The 18219-nt window shown below is 43.1% G+C and overlaps 1 protein-coding gene across 2 annotated transcripts in view; it reads right to left on the reverse strand.

The window, feature by feature from the left end:
- The window catches only part of LOC138796715 (histamine H2 receptor-like), a 39151-nt gene extending 21401 nt beyond the window's left edge, over nt 1-17750 (reverse strand). The window contains exons 1-2 of one of the 2 annotated variants that reach the window (XM_069976358.1): nt 17665-17750; nt 753-1040 (exon numbers count right to left, since the gene is read on the reverse strand). In XM_069976358.1, the coding sequence (XP_069832459.1) occupies nt 753-1024 (272 nt within the window). In that variant the 5' untranslated portion in view covers nt 1025-1040; nt 17665-17750. Of the gene's footprint in view, nt 1-752; nt 1041-4220; nt 4275-17664 lie in introns of those variants that run through there. The other variant, XM_069976359.1, reaches the window with a different exon arrangement.
- Between the last annotated feature and the right edge of the window lie 469 nt (nt 17751-18219).

The raw sequence follows: 18219 nt of genomic DNA on the forward strand, positions 1-18219 counted from the left end.
CACCGGGGTTTATATTTAAAACACTTAAAGAGTCTGTCCTTGCAGAGTCCCTCAGAGAGAAATCCTGAGCTTGAAGGAGGACCCATCAGCCATGGTTCTTTAAATGTTTCCTCCACAGAGGGTTTTTCTTTTCTTTTGTTGTATGATGACTCAAGAGAAGACAATTGCCATGTTTAGCCTGGAGAAAGGTTACTTTAAACCAACGATGTTAAACCTCAAGGTTGTAGAGTTTACCAATATTCATCCTGTTTACTGAGGTGGAAACAGAAGCATCCGACTGGGGCAGGCATGGTGTTTAAAAGAGTAGTCTACTTTTGACAATCACTACTTGTTAGAAGGTCCCTAGACAATAAGCTGATTACTTGATGTCCCATTGCTACCGTCAGTAATCCAATTTTTATTATTTTTTTTTGTGGTGAAACCTGGCAGTAAGTGTTCAGGTCTAAGTCCTCCCGATGCTCTTTGGAGCCTCTCTCCCTCTGATCTAAAGATCAGGATTCTCACAGCTGATCGCCATCTATTATCTCAACATTCCTATATATTGCATATGAAAATAGTTTTTTTGACAATCCCTTTAAAGTGGACTCTCTCTGTCACAAAGGTAAGCCAGAGAGTAGTACTCCCTTATTGCTGTCTGGCTGGGCGCTGTTTGTTAGAAAGCAAAGAATATCACAGTATTCAAAAATCCTGATATTCCTTATATGAAAGTAAAGAAGTCAATACTACGATAGAGAATAGAAATAAATTCTTACCTAAACGGCATTACTAGACATGCCACCAGGAGGTCCGCCATAGCCAGGGACATAATGAACATATAGGTCACCGTCCTTAGTCTCTTTTCCACTGCAGGGCAAATGAAAACCACTGTATTCCCCAAGAAGGTGACCAGATCAATAACAGTCAGTAACAACCCAACCACCACCTGCTGAGGAGCTATTTCAAACGTCTTATTCCCGTCTCTTCTCAACAACGAGGTGCCAAATGAGAAATTGGAGGTCAGTGACACATTTTTGTCCATCGGCATTTTCAGTTCTTACGTCCTAGAATACAAAGGAGAGAGGAAATTGCATTGGCAGAAAGAAATCAGTTCTGTACTGTTATATCCAATGCTCTTTTATAGCAGCTCAGTACATACTCGAGAGAATGGTTTATGTCTAATCAGAATATAGAAAAGATGAAAATATTACCAAGCAGCATATGTGCCCTAGTTACATAACTCCGAAGAACAGAAGCTCCTGAAAGTGACTGCACCACACATGTCTATCATAACACCATATACCACCAGATGTCCATGTTGCACTTTGGCCCAATCCCCTGGATTCTAAATAAATGCCACTTTCAACTGTGTGTATGTCAAGAGAGTCAAAACTTGTGATAGAGACGCTAAGGCACCAAGCCCCTTCTCTTTCTTTTTTGGAGCATTAAGCTGCTTTAAGCCTATGGTCTAAAAAATGCCCTGACTATGCATGGGGTGTCTGCCTCCCAGCTCAGATGGCACAATGTCATTTGTCCATCACGCCAAACCACTAACCTCAGACCAGACGAGGCCCCAGCTATTCCACTTGTCATGGGGTTGGGGTTTGGTGAATTTAACTATATATATATATATATATATATATATTTTTTTTTTTTTTTTTTTTTTTCACAGAGGTGAAATTTTTTATTGGGTGGTGGCAAATAGTAACGTTTTGGGGAAAACATGGGGTGATTATTACTCTCTGGGGCATGACCTTAGTATTATTAGTATTTAACAGGGCCAAAATGAAGCATTTTACTGGCAAGAAGGGGTTAGCATTACTGTGTTGGGGGAGACAGGGGCAAGAGAACACTATTACTATCTAGGGAATTATTACTTTGTATGAGTCACAATAGTCAGCATAATTTTGTGGGACATCAAAAACGGCACTATTACTGTGTGGGGGCACAAAGGGGGCACTATTGCTGTGTGGGGTCACAAAGGGGACACTATTAATGTGTAGGGGCACAAAGGGGACACTATTATTGTGTGGGGGCACAAAGGGGACACTATTGCTGTGTGAGGGGCACAAAGGGGACACTATTGCTGTGTGGGGGCACAAAGGGGACACTATTACTGTGTGGGGTCACAAAGGGGACACTATTAATGTGTGGGGGCACAAAGGGGACACTATTGCTGTGTGGGGGGCACAAAGGGGACACTATTGCTGTGTGGGGGCACAAAGGGGACACTATTACTGTGTGGGGTCACAAAGGGGACACTATTGCTGTGTGGGGTCACAAAGGGGACACTATTGCTGTGTGGGGGCACAAAGGGGACACTATTACCATTTAGGGGCACAAAGCAGAGCACTACTAATTTTTGAAACCTGGACAGCAGTGGATGTTGGTAAATCAGTGGCGTAATATATTTTTTTTTTGCCAGCACAGCAGTGGATATTGGTAAATGAGCAGTGTAAAATGACACTTTCTCCCAGGACAGCAGTTCACATTGGTTGACCTGTGGCATAAAAAATGCCCTAAATGCCTGTGATGATCCTTCTCTCCTCTGCCCACCCCCAGGAAGGGGTTGAGAGGTATGTGGCTTGAAGCTAATTGGACGGCCGCAAGGCATAATGGATAATCCCTTGCTCCTGTCAAATGGCAGTACTGTAAGTAAACATATGCCCACCATGTTTGCAAATTTTGGAACAAATCGCACTGAATTCACTCTTCAAAACAAAGCAAATTGACAGCATGATTTGCAGTGAATCTGGATTCGCCAGATTCACTTCACTCATCTCTAGTTGGTATATTTCTAGGGCTCGTCAAGTTAAATCATTTTGCACGTACAATCATTTAGCAAACTTGCCTCCTTCTCCTGACATGCTGCTCTCTTTCTTCCCATTGTTGACAGCTTGTTGTCTAGGTTACTGACCACCACTCTACTCTAAAAGCAGTGGTCTGGCTGGTGTATAAATACAATATACATATTTATATACAGTAAATACATATGACTGCTTACAGATTTGTACAGCTCCCATAGAGGCTGACATATACCTGGATCCCTGAGCTTTACTGTGCAGCATAGATATAGTACCCAGTAATTGCCACTCGTCTCGTGTGTTTTGCCTCTCTTATAGTTATGTTTATTCACATGTGAGTATAGATGGTGTTTGCTCTCAGCTTGATCAATGTAATATTCTTCAGGTCGGAAGATTTCCCGGGGCTGCGACTATTCCATCCTCCCTCCTCCGCTATTGTTGTCACACTGCGCCATTCTGGTGTGTACATGACCTGGTTGACGGGACGCTCTATTAACTGTCCTAACAGAGAAGCCTGACCGAGCCGCTATAATGATGTATACCCAGATATTACACACCATGTCCGCTGGAAGCCGCCGACTCTAAACAGCATCATGACTTGTTGCTTTACTGAATTGTTTCATTATGTCTAAATAATCACAAACAATAAAACCCCAGGAAAGCGGATCCAGATAGGCGGCTTCTGATGGAAAACAGTCGGCCATCCAACATGTCTGAGAGGACACTGCCATGTGTTATGTTTCCAGCACTCTGGATACAAACACAAGGGGAGACATTTATTAAGTCCAGCGGTTTTTACGCTGGGCTTACAAATGTCCATGCAGTTCCGGAGCTCAGAGGATTTATGTAGAGGCGCATTGCCTCTACATAAATCCCCAGTGCATGGAGCCCGTCCGCGCGAATAAAATGAAACCTACACCAGCTCAGAGCTAGCGTAAGTTTCACTATCATTTTTCCCCCTGAAAAATGATAAATGCGGTGCACGCAGTAACGCCATACTGTGACTAGTTAAAACCGCCACACCAGACCTGACCAATAACGCCATACTGTGACTGGATAACACTGCCATACCAGACCTGACCAATGCCGCCATACTGTGACTGGATAACACCGCCATACCACACCTGACCAATACTGCCATACTGTGACTGGATAACACCGCCATGCCAGACCTGACCAATACCGCCATACTGTGACTGGATAACACCGCAATACCACACCTGACCAATACCACCACACTGTGACTGGTTAAAACTGCCACACCAGACCTGACCAATACCACCATACTGTGACTGGATAACACTGCCATGCTAGACCTTACCAATACCGCCAATACTGTGACTGGATAACATCACCCTTCACCTCGCCCTCGAAAAGACACCAGACTTACTGGCAAGTCTGAACAGGAGATGGGAAACAAAAAAAAAGTTATTTCTTTACCCTTGCTCCCAGGTGCTGCCCCCCTGCAAGGTACTGCCCTAGGCACCAGACCACGGGTGTCTAGTGGTAAATACGGCCCTGTGTACATGGGGAGTGAGGGGTTATATGGAGGTATACTAGTTATATAATGATGTGTTAGGATATATGGAGGTATACTGGTTATACATGGTGGGTGAGGTTGTAAGGAGGTGTACTGGTTGTATGGGGATGTGTGAGGTTATAAGGAGATACATTGGTTAAAGAGAAATGTGTAATGCTTAATGGAGGTAAAGTGGTGAAATAATGGTGTGGTGTAATGGTGTAATAAGGTGTAAGGTCATATGGAGGTATACAGGCTATATAATGATGTGTGAGGATATATGGAAGTATACAGGTTATATAATGATGTGTGAGGATATATGGAAGTATACAGGTTATATAATGATGTGTGAGGATATATGGAGGTATACAGGTTATATAATGATGTGTGAGGATATATGGAGGTATACAGGCTATATAATGATGTGTGTGGATATATGGCAGTATACTGGGTTAATAATGATGGGTGAGGATATAAAGAGGTCTGCTGATTATAATATAGGCCATGTTTGCACCCATGTGTTGGCCACAGATCCTGTGCTCTGGTGACCGATCTGATGACCTGAACTAACAGTATGACAGATCACTATGATTACAATGGTCAGGTCATTCAACCCACAGTTACTCCATTTTACTCCCATTGTGGGTAATTAGAATATATAGAGGGAGATTTATCAAACATGGTGATAAGTGAAACTGTCTCAGTTGCCGCTAGCAACCAATCAGCAATCAATCAGATACCAATTTTAATCACTCACTGTCAGAGCTGCTGCTGTTGCTCCTCTTCACAGTCCTGTCCCTGGCAGCCATAACCCTGCAGGACCCCTCCAGCCCCTGTCATCACATCCCATCCCTGGCAGCCATAACCCTGCAGGATCCCTCCAGCCCCTGTCATCACATCCCATCCCTGGCAGCCATAACCCTGCAGGACCCCTCCAGCCCCTGTCATCACATCCCATCCCTGGCAGCCATAACCCTGCGGGATCCCTCCAGCCCCTGTCATCACATCCCATCCCTGGCAGCCATAACCCTGCAGGATCCCTCCAGCCCCTGTCATCACATCCCATCCCTGGCAGCCATAACCCTGCAGGATCCCTCCAGCCCCTGTCATCACATCCCATCCCTGGCAGCCATAACCCTGCAGGACCCCTCCAGCCCCTGTCATCACATCCCATCCCTGGCAGCCATAACCCTGCAGGACCCCTCCAGCCCCTGTCATCACATCCCATCCCTGGCAGCCATAACCCTGCAGGATCCCTCCAGCCCCTGTCATCACATCCCATCCCTGGCAGCCATAACCCTGCAGGATCCCTCCAGCCCCTGTCATCACATCCCATCCCTGGCAGCCATAACCCTGCAGGACCCCTCCAGCCCCTGTCATCACATCCCATCCCTGGCAGCCATAACCCTGCAGGATCCCTCCAGCCCCTGTCACCACATGTGCTCTGTCCTCTCCTCCTCACACAAGGTATGCAGGACAGTGGAGTGCAGGAGGGGCTGTCAGCAGCAGCGTGCAGGAGGAGAGAGGAGAACCAGCCCCGACCGGGCACAGCATCCAGTGGGCCCCACAGGTGCAGGGAGCCCGCACTTCCTGGGTGCTGATGCTGCCTGGGAGGCCCACTACAGACATGTGCCATGCTGAGCTGACACTTTAGATTCTGAGCCTGGCGGGCCCCTCCATTGGCCTGGGCCCCTGTGCAGCTGAACAGGCTGCACAAGTGATATGTCCGCCACTGATGTCAGTACATAGTAAATGTCTATCATCCTTTATAGATGAGCATAGAGCAATGTCAGCTATTGCTTTGTATTCCCAGGAGTGTTGGTATGATTATGGATGCAGTCTATCTGCCAGAAGCTGGAGAAGGCCGCTTCTATCTTCAGACACAGCAGGTCGTCCTTATCACATACAACAAAGGGAAAAGACTCTTTCTACTTTGCTTATATGAAAGGCTGTGCTCCTAGCGATACATGGCAGAGTAGATATTACTAAACAGGAACACGGCCTCAGGGACGTCGCCATAGTATGTGACTTCACTTATATATGAAAGAACATCCTAATAAGAACTGTGAGCACATATCGGAGCATTCACCAGTGTGAACAATGTCCTGAGAACTCTCATGGTATGTTATGTTCTTTGTGATATGTTACATTGCTGACGTCCATTAGTTGCAGTACACGTCCTTCTCACAGATGTGGCCAGGAAGATATTTAAATATATAGTCAGCCATGATGGAGGCTACAGAGATCTGCATATAGTCACCCAGGTGCCCGAACTGTATAGGCAGAGAGACACTTCTCCCTTATGTGTTTTCTCCCACTCTCCCTTCACCCTTGTGTCTATCAATTTAATGTATGTTATTCCTATAGTCAGGGAATTAAAGGAGAAAAAAAAAGTGTTTTTAAATAAACTGATGGTGGAAAGTTATTTAGATTTGTAAATTACTTTTATTGAAAAATCTCAAGCCTTCCAGTACTTATTAGCTGCTGTATGTCCTGTAGGAAGTGGTGTATTCTTTCCAGTCTCTCTGTCCACGGTGCTCTCTGCTGCCACCTCTGTCCATGTCAGGAACTGTTTCTTTTTTGTTATAACTGTAGAAGCATTAATTCGGTACATTAAGAATGGTGTACATCTAATCAAGAAAAATTACATGTAGATTGTAACATAAGAAGACAAGTGATGACATAGTAGGAGAGGTTTTCTATGGGGATTTGCTGCTGCTATGAACAGTTCCTGACATGGACAGAGGTGGCAGCAGAGCGCATTGTGTCAGACTAGAAAGAATAAAACACTTCCTGCAGGACATACTGCAGCTGATAAGTAATGGAAGACTTGAGATTTTTAGTTAGAAGTAATTTACAAATCTGTATAACTTTCTGCCACAGGTTAATTTCATTTTTTTTCTCCAGCGTATCCCTCAAAGAGAAAAACACATACAAAGAGGACAACGTTGTAAACTGGGATGCAAAAGAATTGGGTTTTCAGTAAGTCCTAACCAAAATAGTTGCCAAGTTCCTCCTTCTGAGGTTTCGATTCATTTCAATGTGGATCACAACTTGGAAGAGAAGGGAAATGAGACAATGGAAAGAAATTCTATTCTTAGGGTGCGTTCACATCTACAGGATCTGCAGCAGATTTGATGCTGTGTTCAGTTATTTAAATGAAATCTGCTGCAGAAAATCAGCTGCAGATCCTGTAGGTGTGAACGCACCATTAAAGGGATATTCCTTAACTACAGTATGCAGAAGAGCCCAAATCAGTTAAAAGCAGCACTGCACCCCACAATCTTGGCTAGAAAAGGGAATTGAGTGAATGCCTGGATAAAACTCTCGGATATGGACACTTTCAGGGGATAAAAAGCCTGTCTTGGTTTCATGTATTTCCAGTATACAGTACTTAAAGGGGTTATCCCTTCCTCTTTCTTCCAGAGACAGCACAACTCTTGCCTCCAGTTTGGGTTCAGGTTCTGCAGGTTTAATTGAAGTGAATGGAGCTTAATCGCAAACCACACCTGACTTGGAGACAAGAGTGGTGCTGTCTCTGGAAGAAAGTGGACATTTTTTGAGCAAGGGGAAAGTGGTGAACCAGAGATAGGGTCATGGGTGCCCAATGCTCAATCATCCTATAGAAAAGCTACTGTGGAGCAAAGTGCTGAAAAAAGTTGGTGCTGGACACTTTCAGAAGTCTTGTGGAGTCCAGGCCTGATGGGTCGAGGCTGTGTTGGTAACATAAGGGGGACCTATACAATACGGAGAAACCTCCACAAAAGACCACCTCTCTGAGAAGACCCCTTATCCAGATTTAGTGTGTCGGATCTTCAACCAACTATACATTCTGCACAGTAGCCATTGTTGCCTATAGTAGGTCACTGTTCAATGCATTTTGGGTGGTTTCACAGTATTAGGTAAAGTTATGACTGATCAGCGCATATAGCTACCCCCCCCCAAAAAAGTCTCAGTAATAAGCAGATAAATTGGTAACAAACCTCCTACCCCTGAAGCACTAATCTATGTGTCGTACATGACATGAAATTGCCTGCGCCGCTTCCTATACAGGACCCTCGTAATGTAGCACCCCAGGCAATGCTCTACAAGAGATATTAAAGAAATCAAGTTAAACGCCTCCTATGATAAAGTCGCTTACCTGCAGCGATATATACCACCACTAAGATACAGGACGTCAGGCAGATCCCACCAGGGAAGAGATTTATTTCTAATTATATTCCACTTATCCATTGTAACGTGAAGAGCTGTCATGGTATCTGGGCACCGTGTCTAATGGCTGCCATTTATAGGAGGTAATTGTGGAAGTTAATAAGATATTTAATAGATAAGTCATAGACACTACAGGCATAATAGTAGATGTAATAACAACAGAGATCCGTCATGCTAATACTGAGGCTCCTGGGATGTAACATGTGTAGTGTATGTGCCATTTATAAAACCTGGACCCCTTCATGTCTAAGACCCCAGCTGTAGCTTATACCTCTGCACTCCTTTAGCTAAGCCCCAATCCATGTACCTGCCAATCAGGCCAACCTAAGAGACTATGATGCTCTCTACAGGGTGAGTCAAAAGTCTCAGGACTTCCTTTTATTTCAGAAACGAATGGGACATATCTGAACACCCAAGCAAGTAACGGGTAAAGGGGGCTACTCAGTAATGTTTCACATTCATCTTAAAGGGGTACTCCAGAGGAAAAAAGGGATTTTTAAAAAAAAAATCAAATGGTATTAGAAAGTAATACAGATTTGTAAATAATTTCTATTTAAAAATATTCAGTCTTCTAGTACTTATGAGCTGCTGTATGTCCTGCAGGAAGGGGTGTATTCTTTCCAGTCTGACACAGTGCTCTCTGCTGCCACCTCTGTCCATGTCAGAAACTGTCCAGAGCAAGAGAGGTTTAATGTAGGGATTTGCTCTTGCTCTAGACAGCTCCTGATATTGACTGAGGTGGCAGCAGAGAGCACTGTGCTAGACTGGAAAGAATACACCACTTCCTGCAGGACATACAAGATGGTACTGCAAGACTGGAGATTTTTAAATAGAAGTAATTTACAAATCAGCACAACTTTCTAACACCATTTGATTTGACATTTTTTTTTTCTCCAGAGGGGGACCAATTCTGTTTATTGTTGTCTATGTCCATGAGTCTTGCTGTAAAGCATATTACTAAATGCTGCTAAAAACAGCGCAGGCGAGTTGGCAGCTCCCATACCATACAAAAATTAAATCAAAATAGATTACAATCAGAAAAAAAAAATTATTAGAAAAAAGCCCATGTTTCAGTACCGGGGTCTCATTAGTAAAAGAAACACATTCCCTTTGCAGTTAGTTAGTTAGCTATGATTTCTTGGCACATTAGCATAGCATGCCTCCTCTCCAGCTTGTATTGGTGGGCTGCCACAATGAGTATGGTAGCGTTATGTAAGGTGATTATCCACATCGCTGTCGGCTTCCCAGCTTAGCATAATTAGGTTTTTGATAATGTACAGGAATCAGAGGCAGAAAGTGAATTACACGGAGCTGGTGGCATCACGTCATACTGTAAAGGGAGACAGCAAATGTTCCCGAGACATTTACAGTAATAGCCGCAGATGTTACTTCTCACTAGAAAGGGCTTCTCAGAATCGACTTTCAGCTTACTCCCATTGTGTTTAACAGGCAAAAAGAACAGCTACGGTATTGGTCGTGTTCAGTATAATTGCTGTACACTTCTAAAAATAAAAAAAACGGGAAAAAACCCCCCAACATTTTAGGCACTGTAGCTGCAGATTCATAGAGTGGAATCAGCGGTGTAAGCTCAGAATATCCAGGCCTAGTAATGACATCCTGTGTGTTGCTCACTCACCTAACACTAGAGGGCGCCCTCACCAGAAATCAGTATGATAAGGCTCTGTTCTCATTGAACTCACAGATTTTATTGCACAGATACTATAGCAATGCATGTACAAAACCGCTATGAAACCCCCAACCCCTGGTGGTGGCTGCAGGAAGTGCATATGGCTTTGGGAGAAGAAGTCTCAGGTCCCATTGCAATTATGTGCCTATAACTTAAAGGAGAAATCGAGCGAAAATTTTTCTTATAGTATTTTATTGCCCCTCAAAAGTTATACAAATCACCAATATACACTTATTATGGGAAATGCTTATTAGGTGCTTTTTTCCCTGCACTTACTACTGCATCAAGGCTTCACTTCCTGGATAAAATGGTGATGTCACTTCCTGGATAACATGGTGATGTCACTTCCTGGATAACATGATCGACCCGACTCCCAGAGATTTGCGGCTGTGGCTGCTGAAGAGGATGATGGCAGGGGGATGCTCAGTGTCCCTCCAGTGCCCTGTGTCCCTCAGTGTCCCCCTGCCATCATCCTCTCCAGCAGCCACAGCCCGCAAAGCTCCGGGAGTCGGGTCGATCATGTTATCCAGGAAGTGACATCACCATGTTATCCAGGAAGTGACATCACCATTTTATCCAGGAAGTGAAGCCTTGATGCAGTAGTAAGTGCAGGGAAAAAAGCACCTAATAAGCATTTCCCATAATAAGTGTATATTGGTGATTTGTATAACTTTTGAGGGGCAATAAAATACTATGTTATCACCATGTTATCCAGGAAGTGACATCACCATGTTATCCAGGAAGTGACATCACCATGTTATCCAGGAAGTGACATCACCATTTTTATCCAGGAAGTGACATCACCATGTTTTCCAGGAAGTGACATCACCATGTTATCCAGGAAGTAAAGCCTTGATGCAGTAGTAAGTGCAGGGAAAAAAGCACTTTATAGGCATTTCCTGTAATAAGTGTATATTGGTGATTTGATTTGTATAATTTTTTTTTGGGGGGGGGCAATACAATACTCTAACAAAAATTTTCGCCGGACTTCTCCTTTAACGGTGTCACAAAAGGGAGTAGTATGAGATACCAATAAGCAGATCACATAAACTAAGGGAAACTTAGAGTATTGTAGAGAGAGCGCTGTAAAAAGACATAATACTATCTAAAACTCTGGGAGGAATCGGAGCACAGGATGTGAGACACTGAAGTCCTTGAATAATACAATTACAGTGATATTATGAACCATCTTTATGTGATCAGATTAGGCGGCATGTACAATATTCTGCAGCTGTAGGGAGTTCACAATGGACACATAGGTTCTTATATTATATGGCTATTCTTCACATGTCTACTCTATTCAATTGTATGCTAATTTAGAGGAGAATGTCTTTTATATGTCAGTGTGCCGGACCATGAAAAGGGTCTTTGTCTCCTGCTGATTTCATATCTTACATAGAGGAATCCAGGTGTATATACGCTTTAAATAATATTACTATATTAATGTAATATAAATCATGAAATACATAATAACCATTAGGGGAAAGAAGGACACATAGAGGGTACATGGAGTGTACATGGAGGATACATGAAGGGTACATGGAGGGTACATGGTGGGTACATGGAGGATACATGGAGGATACATGGAGGGTACATGGAGGATACATGGAGGGTACAGAAGGATACATGGAGGATACATGGAGGGTACATGGAGGATACATGGAGGATACATGGAGGGTAAATGGAGGATACATGAAAGGTACATGAAGAGTACATGGAGGGTACATGGAGGGTACATGGAGGGTACATGAAGGGTACATGGAGGATACATGGAGGGTACATGGAGGATACATGGAGGGTACATGGAGGGTACATGGAGGGTACATAAAGGGTACATGGATGATACATGGAGGGTACATGGAGGGTACATGAAGGGTACATGGAGGATACATGGAGGGTACATGGAGGATACATGGAGGGTACATGGAGGGTACATGGAGGGTACATAAAGGGTACATGGAGGGTACATGGAGGGTACATGGAGGGTACATGGAGGATACATGGAGGGTACATAGAGGATACATGGAGGGTACATAGAGGATACATGGAGGGTACATGGAGGGTACATGGAGGGTACATGGAGGGTACATGGAGGATACATGAAGGGTACATGGAGGGTACATGGAGGGTACTTGGTGGGTACATGGAGGATACATGGAGGGTCTATGGAGGATACATGGAGAATACATGGAGGATACTGGAGGGTACATGAAGGGTACATGGAGGATACATGAAGGATACATGGAGGATACATGAAGGGTACATGGAGGATACATGAAGGATACATGAAGGATACATGGAGGGGACATGGAGGATACATGGATAGTACATGGATAGTACATGGAGGGCACATGGAGGGCACATGGAGGGTACATGGAGGATACATGAAGGATACATGGAGGATACATGGATAGTACATGGAGGGCACATGGAGGGCACATGGAGGATGCATGGAGGGTACATGGAGGGGACATGGAGGATACATGGATAGTACATGGATAGTACATGAAGGGCACATGGAGGGTACATGGAGGATACATGGAGGATACATGGAGGGGACATGGAGGATACATGGATAGTACATGGATAGTACATGGAGGGCACATGGAGGGCACATGGAGGGTACATGGAGGATACATGAAGGATACATGGAGGATACATGGATAGTACATGGAGGGCACATGGAGGGTACATGAATGGTGAATGGAGGTTTCCAAATCAGCAGTATAGTATCCTGCACTCTAGGTAATTTAGAAGCACTAATTCCCCTGTTCAGCTTCCAGTCTGCAAGGAGAAATGCTCTGCAGTTTTGAATGCTCCAGGCTTCTGACCACACCCAGGTGATGTTCAGCTAGAGACTTCTCCCATTCTACCTGCAGAGGAATGGAGAGAGGTAAGAGCTTGTTCACACTTGTGTTGCTTGGCGTCCACTTTTTCCGCCGGTGGCGCCTGCGGGGTCTGGGGGGGCCCTTTAGGGTCTGGTCCTGTGACAATGGGGTTGCAGGGCCATTCTGTGGCCCCCCTTCTCTGCTTGCGCATGTTTTGCGGGGACTGTGGTCACTGACCGACACAGTGATGTTTTTTGGTTAGGGACTCATGTGTATCAGAAGACCTGCACGTGGTACATGAGGCAATATGGTTTGGCCAAATTATATACTAACTTCTGATGTTGGTTTTAAAGCGTAACTGTCATGTTTTTTTTTATTGCAGAAATCAGTAGTATAAGCGATTTTAAGAGACTCTGTAATAGGTTTTATCAGCCAAAAAAGCCTCCTTCTGTACTCAAGAAGCAATCTCCCAGCCTCCCCCCCTGACTTCTTATCTGTGCATTATCAGGCAAACACGTCTTCATTACAGAGAAGCCAGTGAAGACGGGTTCTGCTCTCTCCATTGTAAGCCTATGAAGGGGGGGAGGGGCTGAGGGAGATGAGGGAGCAGGAAGAGATGACATGAAGGTCAGCTGTTTGTAGACTCTCTGGGCACCTAAAACGCTGGATTCAGGTTTCAGAAAGGTCAGTGCTTATCTATGAACTTACTGAGAGAAGATTGCAGGGTGTTGTGCTGTGCAGGACTGCTCCGTGCTCAGTCACTCCTAACAGCCCCTCCCCTCTCCATAGCCACATAATGGAGACAGAAATCCTGCTGCTTTTGCAGTGAGGGGGGGGGGGAGGCTGGGAGATTGCTTTTTTAGTACAGAAGGAAACTCTTTTAGTACATAAAACCTATTACAGAGTTTCTTAAAATCGCTTGTACTGTTGATATTTAATGTTTTCAGAAAAATGACCCTGAAATGACAGTTACGCTTTAAATGTATCTGAATAAGCTTTCGTGTCAGCCATTAGTGCGATGTGCAGCCATTTCTGTCTTTTTGGCTTGTGCAGAGACTTCTAGAGTGACAGGCGTACAGCCACTCCGGGCAGAGGGTGTGTCACACAGGCCAATAGAAAGGCAGGAGGTTGCATCAATCACCTGCAGGGGCGGGATCTGGGCACTCTATATAAAACTCCCTGGATCGCTCAGCTGTGTCTGTGTATAGCATTGCCGGCTTTTCCAGAATTTCTCCAGCGTTTGCTATTCTGATTTTTGTACCTCGCTCCGGACAGTGTTTGACCTCTGTGACAGTTACAGTATTCTCTTGGATCCTGATTCTGTACTGCAATGTATTTTTTGTTTTTTTGACCATTTGGCGTGTTTGTGACTACTCGCTCGATTCTGTCCTGTGGCTTAAAGGTGTTCTCCAGCGCTACAAAAACATGGCGACTTTTCCCCCTACTGTTGTCTCCAGTTCAGGTGGGGTTTGCAATTAAGCTCAATTTACTTCAATGGAACAGAGTTTTAAAACCCCACCCAAACTGGAGACAACAGTAGGGGGAAAGTGGCCATGTTTTTGTAGCGCTGGATAACCCTTTTAAGTGTTACCGGCTTCCTGATGACTCCAGCACCTAGCAGTATTGGGACTGTCGCCCAGTTGGCTTCTGCTGCTTAGGGCAGTACATCAAGTAGGTCAGGCCAGACGGCCAGGCTCAGATAGGGCTCACTTTTCCTCTCTTGATGTGACACAATTATTACATTAAAACTAAAAAACACTTATTAAGCTATTAAAAAGGTCTTGGTGCAGTGTACTTGCCACCTCTTCATACTGTATATAACTATAGACTTTCCTCTGAGGTCATTATCAGAAATTCCCATATAGATTATGACCTGTGGAGTTTCTCGGTGTGGAGATCAAGCTGTGCATGGAGTCATAAGCTCCGAAAAATACTCTGTGCATGGACAGTGTTCTGTGGACTGGACTTCACAGCTACCAGCATCAGTATTCATTATGATGCAGAGAGCTCCGAATCACTTTAAATCTTCGCGCTACTGTACTGACAATGCTTCATGGGGAAAAGATATGCAAATGAGCTCCCCTCCAACTGTCTTCCTAGTGCCACCTATAGGTAGCTACCCTGAATGTCAGCATGAAACCCATATAAGCTTTGAAACAAGACTAATAGAATTTTATAAAAATGGAAAAACTTTATAGATCCCAACCCCTGGCACTGATTGCTGCCATGTTGTCTGAATAAACTCTGGACTTACATTACTGAAAGACTTGTAGTGAGGCTGTTTGGTGGCTGAACTGTGACCCATCTTAACCATTGGCTATTAATTCTACATAACGCTACTTCAAGGTAATAAGAGGATGTGTGCCGACCATATTATTTAATTACAGAGTAAGTAGGTCACTCACTTCAAGAAGATGGGTTTACAGAGTCAGTCAGTGTCTAATAACCTTGCACTATAGAAATACTATGTGGATAAAGGTACAATATACAATGCAGAGAATGATGACCACTGCCTTCCCTTTTATCTAGATATCTGGATCACATCCATTGAGGTATACAATGCACAGATGGCTGCTGACTTGTTTTATATATATATATATATATATATATATATATATATATATATATATATATATATATATGTGAGATGGCTGCTATATTGTTCTCTGTATAAATGCATTTTTAGGTGCAAGTAAACAATACAAATATAATTGGGGGCTCAGAGAAACCCCAACAGAGATCAACACCGGAGAACTTTCTTTTCTGCATGAAATTCCAATTGATATAATACAAATATCAATAGAAGAAGCATTGATCAAGCATTTTACATGGCTCCAGTCCTTATGTGGGCTTTTACGTTTAACCCTATCCATGCCACCTTACAAACTCGCAACATGCATCATTGTAGACACCTGCCCAATGTGAGTCCAAGTATACAATGCAGAGATGATTGCTGGCTCACATGCAGTGACACTCTTCTTATGAATGCAGAGATGGCTGTTATTTACAATTCTATCTAACTTATAGAACATTACACAGATACAAGTATATAATGCAGAGCTGGCTTACAGCCTATGTGCTTCTTTTCTTTTACATTTTTTGCATGGACACATACATACAATGTGGATGCCAACCATTAATATATATATAGGTGTGTGTATGACTTGTATTTTATATAACTGTTATTATTACAAAGGCAAAGGTATACAATGTGAAGCTGACTGGTAGCTGTCATTCCATACTACATGTATACAATGCAAAGGCAGCTGTGAGTTTTTATTCTAAACAACTGCCTACTGTATATTACATAGCTCCAAGTATACAATAGACAGATGATTGCTGGCTGCCATTCTATATTCCAGCTATTACTATACACATACAAGTATACAATAGAGTCCATTTCATATGATGACCTTTATTTTGCTAATACAGACAAAGAATGAAGACATGAAGTCATAGCTAGGACTTTGTGGTGTACTTTGTGTATAGCAATACAAGTATACTATGTAGAGATGAATGCTGGACTAGAATGCTGGCATGTGCAGATTATTCTGTATACTCCACTATACTGCTGATGTCCAGTCTATATCAGTTCCAAACTATAATACATGGGTGCAAAGTGGAGATGCTTCATGTCTTTTATCCTTTGTTGCTGCTTTTATTACACTACGACATGTATACAATAGAGAGCTTGATGCTAGGCTGTATATCAGAGTGTTCTATATACTATATGATTGCTTATGTCTAGTCTATATCACTTTACTATACATATATGCAATGTAGAGGTAGTTGCTGTCTTTTATTTATATATATATATATATATATATATATATATATATATATATATATATAATTTCTGAAGTCTATATAACGTTATTATATAATATCCAAAGTAGAGATACTTTCTCTTTTGTTCTATGTAACTGCCTCTGTAACACTACTACAAGTATACAATGTATACATGCTACTGTATACTATGTGCTTTATTACTCAATCCCACTTTTGCAAATCAGCTATGTTTACTGTCTTATATTCCATCTATATACCTGCTTTTACTACACTACCACCTTATAAAATGCTGAGTTTACAGTTTGTATCATACATGATTGGAGATATAACAATTATACACAACATGTAAAAGTTCTTAGGTTCTATCCCATGTACCAATATTTCTTACACATTCAGTATATGTGACTAATGGATGTAACATTGTATCATATTAAGTATATTCACCAGTACATCCACTTGCTGGGGGAACAGGGTCTGGATACCCCCATATACAAATATTATAATATATATAAAATAGTATAATATAAATGTAAACTTCAACTATTCCAAAATAAAAGTGTTCATTGTATCAATATTTGTAATGCACAATATAACACTATAGTCATCCTGATAATATAGTGTATAGCTGCCATCCCTGCAAAAGTATATATCCAAGCTAGGTATAGAAGTAATAACAGATTATATATCATTAAAGTCTAACACACACTAATATAGCAGAGGTGATGCAGCTATATGGTTTAATCTGTGCTTTTACATAGGACTGCAGGTAAACCTAGCCAGGTCCTGTAGCTGGCACTGCTACCATGAGAGGCACTTGAAGGGCATATACAGATAACATCTGGTACTTACATGACATGACAGCTTGGAAGTAAAGAGGGTGAAGCAGTGGCAGAGCTTGCATCATTTACCTGCAGCCTTCTCCAGGAATACTCTCATCAGGTCACCCATTCATAATGTCAGGGACAGGGACACCAACTCCAGACAGGCTGCCATGGTGACTGCTCCACACATGGAACTGTGCCAGCTGGAGCTCATCATCTTCCAGTCCATTGATAGAAATGTGCAGAGGAAGAAGCAGCAGCAGCAGCAGCACTGAGCACTGGGCACTGGATGTGAGGCTGGAGTAAGGGGGGATACCACCCTGCAGGCTGGTGAGTATAAAACAGGTAGGAAACTATACAGCACAATCCTGCACTAACATCATAAGAGCAGAGCTACAGAATCTTATTCCAGGAAGACACAGAGCTGCAATACCACACATTGCCACCAGAGGCAGAATCTGCACATTACATAATATTACACCACATTATTCTTAGAGAGCAAGCAGGCACTGGTGTCATTCATAGGGAGGAGAGGACGTAGAGAGTATTCCATTGCTGTGGCCATTATTTATGCTTCTATATA

This window comes from Dendropsophus ebraccatus, chromosome 7, assembly GCF_027789765.1.
Source record: "Dendropsophus ebraccatus isolate aDenEbr1 chromosome 7, aDenEbr1.pat, whole genome shotgun sequence".
In the NCBI taxonomy this organism is placed as follows: Eukaryota; Metazoa; Chordata; class Amphibia; order Anura; family Hylidae; genus Dendropsophus; species Dendropsophus ebraccatus.